The sequence below is a fragment of the Salvelinus sp. IW2-2015 genome, unplaced genomic scaffold (assembly GCF_002910315.2).
Source record: "Salvelinus sp. IW2-2015 unplaced genomic scaffold, ASM291031v2 Un_scaffold2085, whole genome shotgun sequence".
NCBI lineage: Eukaryota > Metazoa > Chordata > Actinopteri > Salmoniformes > Salmonidae > Salvelinus > Salvelinus sp. IW2-2015.
In genome coordinates this window covers 74,088-83,285 of record NW_019943426.1, presented here as the reverse complement: position 1 = coordinate 83,285, position 9,198 = coordinate 74,088, and the positions used below count along the sequence as shown (strand labels likewise).

The 9,198-nt window shown below is 42.9% G+C and overlaps 1 protein-coding gene across 1 annotated transcript; it reads right to left on the bottom strand.

Moving 5' to 3' along the window:
• Nucleotides 1-1,122: 1,122 nt before the first annotated feature.
• Nucleotides 1,123-5,728, bottom strand: LOC112072911 (large ribosomal subunit protein mL53). The gene is made up of 3 exons (XM_024140288.1): nucleotides 5,610-5,728; nucleotides 4,192-4,304; nucleotides 1,123-1,320 (listed from the first exon to the last, which is right to left on the bottom strand). The coding sequence occupies exons 1-3, from the start codon at nucleotides 5,702-5,704 to the stop codon at nucleotides 1,202-1,204; spliced, it is 327 nt and encodes a 108-aa protein (XP_023996056.1). The 5' UTR covers nucleotides 5,705-5,728; the 3' UTR covers nucleotides 1,123-1,201.
• Nucleotides 5,729-9,198: the final 3,470 nt, after the last annotated feature.

The window sequence follows — 9,198 nt, the reverse complement described above, 5'->3', positions numbered from 1 at the left end:
ATGGAACGCGCTTTGTACACAGGGGCATTGTCACACTGAAAGAGGAAATGGCCTTCCCAAAACTGTTGCCACAAAGTTGGAAGCACAGAATCATCTAGAATGTCATTGTATGCTGTAGCATTAAGATTTCCCTTCACTGGGCAAAGGGCTTAGCTTGAACCATGAAAAACAGTCCAAGACCATTATTCCTCCTCCACCAAACTTTACAGTTTGCCCAATGCATTCGGGCAGGTAGTGTTCTCCTGTCATCCGTCAAACCCAGATTTGTCAGTTGGTGAAGCGTGATTCATCACTCCAGAGAACGCGTTCCACTGCTCCAGAGTCCAATGGCGGAGCGCTTTTTTACACCAGTCCAGCTGACACTTGACATTTCGCATGGTGATCTTAGGCTTATGTGCGGCTGCTCGGCCATGGAAACCTATTTCATGAAGCTCCTGACGAACAGTTCTTGTGCTGACATTGCTTCCAAAGGCTGTTTGGAACTCGGTAGGGAGTGTTGCAATCGAAGACAGACTATTTTTTTCCCCTTCTGTAAGCTTGTGTGGCTTTCCACTTTGTGGCTGAGCCGTTGTGGCTCCTAGACATTTCCACTTCGCAATAACAGCACTGACAGTTGACCGGGGCAGCTCTAGCAGGGCAGACATTTGACATACTGACTTGTTGGAAAGATGGCATCTGATGACAGTGCCACGTTGAAAGTCACTGAGCTCTTCAGTACGGGCCAATGTTTGTCTATGGTGATTGCATGGCAGTGTGCTCCATTTTATACACCTGTCCGCAACGGGTAAGGCTGAAATAGCCAAATCCACTCATTTGAAGAAGTGTCCATGTAACAGTATAACTTTAGTCCGTCCCCTCGTCCCGACCTCGGGCGAGAACCAGGGACCCTCTGCACACATCAACAACAGTCACCCACGAAGCATCGTTACCCATCGCTCCACAAAAGCCGCGGCCCTTGCAGAGCAAGGGGAACCACTACTTCAAGGTCTCAGAGCAAGTGACGTCACCGATTGAAAGGCTATTAGCACGCACCACCGCTAACTAACTAGCCATTTCACATCCGTTACATCCACATACCTTTATTTATAGTGTATTTCTATAATTGACTGAAAAACAACAAAGAACATTTCAATAAAGTATTTTATCATAAACATTCACAAATATACATAGACACATACATAATACTGAGGGAGGGAGGGGACTACTTCTTGGCTGTAATTTTGCCCTGCGGGTCCTTGGCCATACATCGGGACTGCAGTGCAGTCAGCATCTCCTTGCTGGTCAGTCTCGCACCCTTCATCATTAGCCTCTCTCCATCCACTGTAGAGAAGGGGGAAAACACAGGTAAAAAAAGTTGCTTCGCAGAGGCAGTATAAAAGGTATGCAAAACAAAAAATTGGGAACTGTTACCTGGTACCAAATGGTGAAGACTAGGACCCTAAAGAACCCAACAGGCTAGATTACTACTATGTAATGATAATTATGATTTCATTGTGTAAAAACCTGGTCATTGCATCAAATTTCTTTAAGCTTTTACTACAATGGTCACCAACCCTGAGACTAGAGTGTTCCAGGGTGGGCAGAGCAGGCTATTTAATCCAGGCCAACAGCTGGAATCAGGTGAGTTAATGCTGGGCTGGCACAAAAGCCTGCATATATACATGCAGTTTGGACACACCTATTCATTCAAAGGTTTTTCTTTATTTGACTATTTTCTACATTATAGAATAATAGTGAATACATCAACACTATGAAATAACATGTGGAATCATGTAGTAATCATTTTCCAACATTTGTTTAACCCTTTTTTGGTTACTACATGATTCCATATGTGTTATTTCATAGTTTTGATGTCTTCCCTATTATTCTACAATGTAGAAAATAGTAAAAATAAAGAAAAACCCTGGAAAGAGTAGGTGTGTCCAAACTTTTGACGGGTTCTGTATATCTCCAGGACCAGGACTTGTGACAACTGCCTTAATACACCTAGCTTGAAATCCAGAACCTGTTTTGCTAACATTCCACTCCTTGTACCCTGTGTCATTTAGCCTTCCTTCCACTCCGTGTACCCTGTGTCATTTAGCCTTCCTTCCACTCCGTGTACCAAACTGTGTCATTAGCCTTCCTTCCACTCCGTGTACCCTGTGTCATTTAGCCTTCCTTCCACTCCGTGTACCCTGCTGTCTATTTAGCCTTCCTTCCACTCCGTGTACCCCGTGTTATTTAGCCTTCCTTCCACTCCTGTGTACCTGTGTCATTTAGCCTTCCTTCCACTCCGTGTACCTGTGTCATTTGGCCTTCCTTCCACTCCGTGTACCCTGTTCATTTAGCCTTCCTTCCACTCTGTGTACCCTGTGTCATTTAGCTTCTTCCACTCCGTGTACCCTGTGTCATTTAGCCTTCCTTCCACTCCGTGTACCCTGTGTCATTTAGCCTTCCTTCCACTCCGTGTACCCTGTGTCATTTAGCCTTCCTTCCACTCCGTGTACCCTGTGTCATTTAGCCTCCTTCACTCCTGTACCCTGTGTCATTTAGCCTTCCTTCACTCCTGTTACCCTGTGTCATTTAGCCTTCCTTCCACTCCGTGTACCATGTGCATTTAGCCTTCCTTCCACTCCGTGTACCCTGTGTCATTTAGCCTCCTTCACTCCTTGTACCCTGTGTCATTAGCCTTCCTTCCACTCCTGTACCCTGTGTCATTTAGCCTTCCTTCCACTCCGTGTACCCTGTGTCATTTAGCCTTCCTTCCACTCCGTGTACCCTGTGTCATTTAGCCTTCCTTCACTCCGTGTACCCTGTGTCATTTAGCCTTCCTTCCACTCCGTGTACCCTGTGTCATTTAGCCTTCCTTCCACTCCGTGTACCTGTGTCATTTAGCCTTCCTTCCACTCCGTGTACCCTGTGTCATTTAGCTTCTTCCACTCCGTGTACCATGTGTCATTTAGCCTTCCTTCCACTCGTGTACCCTGTGTCATTTAGCCTTCCTTCCACTCCGTGTACCCTGTGTCATTTACCTTCCTTCACTCGTGTACCCTGTGTCATTAGCTTCCTTCCACTCCGTGTACCCTGTGTCATTAGCCTTCCTTCGACTCTGTACCTGTGTCATTTAGCCTTTCCTTCCACTCCGTTACCCTGTGTCATTTAGCCTTCCTCCACTCCGTGTACCCGTGTCATTTAGCCTTCCTTCCACTCCGTACCTGTGTATTAGCCTTCCTTCCACTCCGTGTACCCTGTGTCATTTAGCCTTCCTTCCACTCCGTGTACCCTGTGTCATTTAGCCTTCCTCCACTCCGTTACCCTGTGTCATTTAGCCTTCCTTCCAACTCCGTGTACCCTGTGTCATTTAGCCTTCCTTCCACTCGTTGTACCCTGTGTCATTATGCTCCTTCCCACTCCGTGTACCCTGTGTATTTAGCCTTCCTTCCACTCCTGTGTAACCTGTGTCATTTAGCCCTCCTTCCACTCCGTGTACCCTGTGTATTTAGCTTCCTCCACTCCGTGTACCCTGTGTCATTTAGCCTTCCTTCCACTCCGTGTACCCGTATTTTAGCCTTCCTTACCAACTCCGTGTACCCTGTGTCATTTAGCCTTCCTTCCACTCCGGTCTCCTTTGTATAGCCTTCCTTCCACTCGTTACCCTGTGTCATTAGCCTTCCTTCCATCTCGTGTACCTGGTTCATTAGCCTTCCTTCCACTCCTTTACCCTGTGTCATTTAGCCTTCCTTCCACTCCGTGTACCATGTTGTCATTTAGCCTTCCTTCCACTCCGTACCCTGTGTATATGCCTTTATCTCGCACCCGTGTACCCTGTGTCATTTAGCCTTCCTTCACTCTTGTCTACCCTGTGTCATTTAGCCTCCTTCCATCGTGTACCTTGTCATTTAGCCTTCCCTCACTCGTGTACCCTGTGTCATTTAGCTCTTCCACTCCGTGTACCCTGTGTCATTTGCCTTCCTTCACTCCTTGTACCCTGTGCATTTAGCCTTCCTTCCAATCCGGTTACGTGTCATTTAGCCTTCCTTCCACTCCTTGTACCCTGTGTCATTTAGCCTTCCTTCCACTCCTTGTACCATGTGTCATTTAGCCTTCCTTCCACTCCTTGTCATGCTAAACAGACTGATACCCAGTCTATAACCTCCATAGGCCCATATGAAGTAAGTCTTAGGTAAAAGTCAGGTTTATTCTACTTACTGAATGTGATGTCCACCACTGGTTCAGACTGGTCGTGTTTTACTTCTGTCATCACCTCACAGTTCATATTGGTAGATCTGGCCTTCTCAGACCCAACCAGGACCAGGAACTCCCTGCAGGACACCAACATGGAACATCACATTAACAGGGGATGCATGTCTGTGTGGGTTGACCCCTCACCGGAATAAGATCTATAGATCAATTTCACACATTTAGAGGATCAAGCAATCTGTCAAATACCTACCAACCATCCCTTATTCCAGTGACTGTCAAATACATACCAACCATCCCTTATTTCAGTGACTCTGGTGATGTTTATAGACTATTTTATAGAATGAGCCTTGTGGCTACACAGGCTATGGAATAGGGTAGTTACGGGCCCCCTCTGCCCAGAGTGGGTGAACATGTGCATGGGTGATGAAATGTCACTTCCTTATGTCATAAAATACATTTTACCAAGACAAATATGATCATTCATGTTCTGAATTGTTCAGTGGGGTCATCCTCTAACATATCATGAACATTACATCCAAAAAGTCGGATTTCGTAACCTAATAAATCCGATAAAAAGCACCGAGCTCTGTTGACATAGCAGTGCAGGTTTCTCGTAACAATTGAGGATTTTACATTTTGTGGTAATGGTCTTCAAAGTTGTTTCTGCGGGTCACAAACATTTTAATTTGCTTGACAGGAGCTGAATGAAATGTAAAAGGCTTTGAAAATAAAAAAGCTTGCTATACGCTCAGTGCTCCGTTGACATTTCACAGAGATAATTCTGGCCATTGTATGAGGGTAAAAACTCCAATAACTTTTGAACGGATTATGATGGAGACATGAGGTTTAGACTTTTTAGAATTGTATCAATACAATTAACATAATACTTTCCCCATTGGTCAAAATATGCGTTTTGATTGGCCACGCTACTAAACTGTGTAGATAGTTTGTAAATCTGGAATAAACAGTAATAAACACATTGCGTGATTGCGTATTACGTTTAGGCATACAGCCAGTTATATTCTTACATGAGCCTATGACGGTAATGGCAGTGAAGCGAGCACCTGAATGACAAACTCAATCTGCCAATCTGAACGGTTATTAGGCTAGGTAACGTTGCAGATTTAAAACAGCTAGCTAGAAACTAATAACCTTCATAAATATGTCTATATCAACAATAAGCAGTAATTTTGCGCAAGAATTACTGGTTGCACAGATGAGATAACATTCAACGATAGTGTGATTGTCTGTGTCCATCTGTGTGGAACAAGAGATGCATTATTTGTCCTACAGTACAGAGGGACCCGAATGCTGTTTCACATCATGACATGGTCAATTCCCTTTCATAGACTGAATAAAGCACAAGTTCACTAGAGAAATAGATATTTACGTGTCCTAGGTAGAAAAGTGACAAATATTCTTACCGTGTGGAACGAACATTGGCTTCAAACGGACAAAACTGAACAACAATGTTCTTGACCGTCTTAAGCACCACCGTTGTCTTGCTTGAAGCCGCCATGTTTTCGCAACGTTGACCTTTCAACCCGGGCGCTGTTCAAGAACATCTCGAGCGCAGATTCGACAGAGTGAATACATTTTTTTATCTGTTCTCGTTGGTTTATTTACCACCCAGAGTACATCTACTTTACTTCGTTTCACCACCGGGGAATTAGTTCACTCGCGGGTACGGTTTCAGAACAGCCTATATGCTATGAGCATTTTTACAGATTTATATCTGCAAATTTAAATTTAACACTCGCACAAAAAATGTACACCACTAGAGGGGAGTAGTGGATAACACAAGTAAAATCTCGGTAAATTATCACTTTCACCCAATTCTCATTCCGCACAAAATGGTAATAATGGATTAAACACGACTAATAATACGAATTTACCATGATCATAATTTACTAATAACAATTTTGCACGGTGTGTGGCTCAATAGGTTTTATAGATAGGATAAGTAATGCTGTAATTCAATGCTAGCCTACTTTATAAAATGTACAAGTTTATGTAGGCTATATCAAATCATATTCACTTCGTCAAAAATAATATGAGATTAATAAAATGAATAGGTTATTATTGGATTCACAGAATTTCCGTTGGACATAATAAGTGAGACAAATCCATGTGTATCCTAAATGGTAAAAAAATATTTTTCATATTTTATGCTATTCACTTAATATTCAATAAACACTAGCGACTATTCCTGAATAACTTGACACAGCTGATTACTGTTTACTGAGATTAAATCGCTACTGACAACCTCTGCTAATCTACTGATTGATGATGTTTATGTCTAAAATTAAGTTAGGGTGGAGAGGACAGACCATCCGGGGCAATCTGTTATGCGTTGAGTCAATAGCAGAGGTAACACACACACACACACACACACACACACACACACACACACACACACACACACACACACACACACACACAACACACAACACACACACACACACACACAACACACAACACACAACACACACACACACACACACACACCACACACACCACACACACACACACACACACACACACACACACATACACCAACAACACATCCACACACCAACACAACACACACACACACAACACACACACACACACACACACCACACACACACACACACACACACACAACACACACACGGCCATGCTATGAGTCTATATAGCAGAGGTGCCACTTAAATAGACACCCAAACACACAGGTAACATAATCAAATGGACAAGTATCGTGGCGGTATCACAAAGCTGCAGTTGTTTCCTGATAGATCCAGATGGAAGGGGTCAACTGCACAAGACAACAACGCAAAAACTTTTTATTAGAATTCTACTGTGTCGGTGGTTTAGTCAGATGCCATTTGTGTTTGAGGCATATCATGGGGGGGGGGGGGGTCTATGTGCGTCCGTGGGTATGTAGCTTACAAGGCTTTATCAATACAGSCATTTTCTGATTCCACCAGGAAAGTTGTCAAAAATGATTTTTACACAGAATCTAAAAGCAATGTGGCATTGGGTTATAATGAGAAGCAGTGGGTGAATGTGGCAGTATTTGTTAATCAGATCAATTTATGTCACACTTAATTTAAGGCCAGCCTTCCTGTGTAATGCACCAGGAAATATGGTAGATATGTTCGGCCACAGACTCTGTGTCCTCTCAGCCATAAACAATGTGTGTAGACAGTACAATGATAACAGCTGTGGTGGGTTGTGACTGTGACTGTGAGAAAGCCAGGGTTGTAACTTTCACTGGGGGTCTGTCCCCCCCCCACATTCTGAAATTGCATTTTTGCCCCTCCCCCCCAGTTTTATAATTGAAATATGATACAAAACAACGAGGCAACGGTGTGCTTTAGGACCATGCGGACACCTCCGAGCGGTCGKGTAGGCAGTTTGGAGTGTTTATCCAACTTTTAAAACATTGTATATTACTCAACATACATCACCAAAATATTGTGCAAAAGAAAGTTTCCACGCTGCCACGCTTTTCTTTTGTGTTGTTGGAGGAAATAACAAGCTTTTATTTTTAGCCATACTGTATTCATCATGGGGGTAAATAGTGTTTAAAAATAACTATATCTGACATCCCCACACCCCCACCCTGGTCCTTCTCTGACATTAATGGCCATTTTTCAGTTAAGAAGCGGAATTAACAGGCTTTCTTTTTAGCTATACAGTATTCATCATTGTGATAAATAACCCAAGTGTTTTCTCTCTTCCCCAGTTCCCCACACCCTCCTCCGGTCCTAAACTTAGAACCTCTCATCATGTTCTGTTCAGTCAGAGGACCAAGTCATCAGCCTTGAGTTTCCTGAGTTGCCGCCAGCGACCAATGCCTTGTGATGATTTGACAGTAGGAGTGAAGAATGAACAGTCACAATCTATATATAACCATAAGGTTTGAGGCGAGCATTTCCTGGCTATATCAACCTCCCTCCTCCTCTTCTGCTAGCTTTTTTCCCCCTTTACTCTGACCATGACAATCAGCCCTACTGGGACCAGTGGCAATACGCCTAATGTCCAAAATGAAGTAAGCAGGGAGGGGGGTGGCTCAAAGAAACAATGTAGAGGAATTGACCAGGAAGGGGTCGACTCCTAAGAATAAAGGTTAAATAACAGTAAGGGGTGTTTGTATTTTATTTTCCACTTGTTATGCGCACTATGAGTGGCTAAATATAAACCGTGACCATGCTGAATCGTTCTTTCAACCAGCCAGGCAGGAAGTCAGAGACAACTGTTATTGTCTTATTTCATTTATTAAGTAAGCAAAGGGCTCACTCCCAAAAGAGCCATTTGGGTTAGTTGAAGACAGACAGACTATTGTCTGTGTGTAAGCTCCTGTTGCTCTTAATACTCAACTATCAAGGTATCTTGCTGTGCAATAAAAGTAGTGTTCTATAATGGTGTAACTGAAATTATTGGTAAACAATTAAATGGCATCATAATAACATACAACATCTTAGATGTAGCCTAATTACATAGACTCTACATTAAACATCAAATACAATTTTAATACATTTTATACACGTGTAAAGCTTTGAGATAGAGTATTCAAAAATGTTCCATTGAAAAGGCTAGCGTAGCGCAATTTGTCATAAACCTCTCCACGTTCTGAGTGCAATTACGCACTACATGTCCCAGAGACCATACTTGTTTCACGTAGCGATGTACGATTGTGTTGTGAACAACATTAGCGTGAACAACAATAGTGGAATCGGTGGTTTGCCTTCAAAATACAAGTCCCGATTGAAACATGCAAACGGATGTAGTAGAATCATTCCACAATTTGACTAAATACTGCTAAACAAGGTTGGAATGCTGTTATATATATTAAACAAAAGACAAAAATTCGTTATTTTACACAAAAAAAGAAAAACATCTGTTGAAAAAGCACTGTGGACGTATTCGACTTCAGAATTGCATTGGGGCATACTTATATTGCAATGTACAGCCTTCCGTGAAAGTGGGTATCAGCCTACTCAGTGACACCCACAGATTAAAATTCTA

Excerpts from the sequence above, each read along its gene's own strand:
- LOC112072911 (XM_024140288.1), bottom strand. The coding sequence starts at position 5,704 with ATGGCGGCTTCAAGCAAGACAACGGTGGTGCTTAAGACGGTCAAGAAC. Across the intron at positions 4,305-5,609 it reads GCCAATGTTCGTTCCACACG|GGAGTTCCTGGTCCTGGTTG; the intron begins GTAAGAATATTT and ends GGTGTCCTGCAG. Across the intron at positions 1,321-4,191 it reads AGTGGTGGACATCACATTCA|TGGATGGAGAGAGGCTAATG; the intron begins GTAAGTAGAATA and ends CCTTCTCTACAG.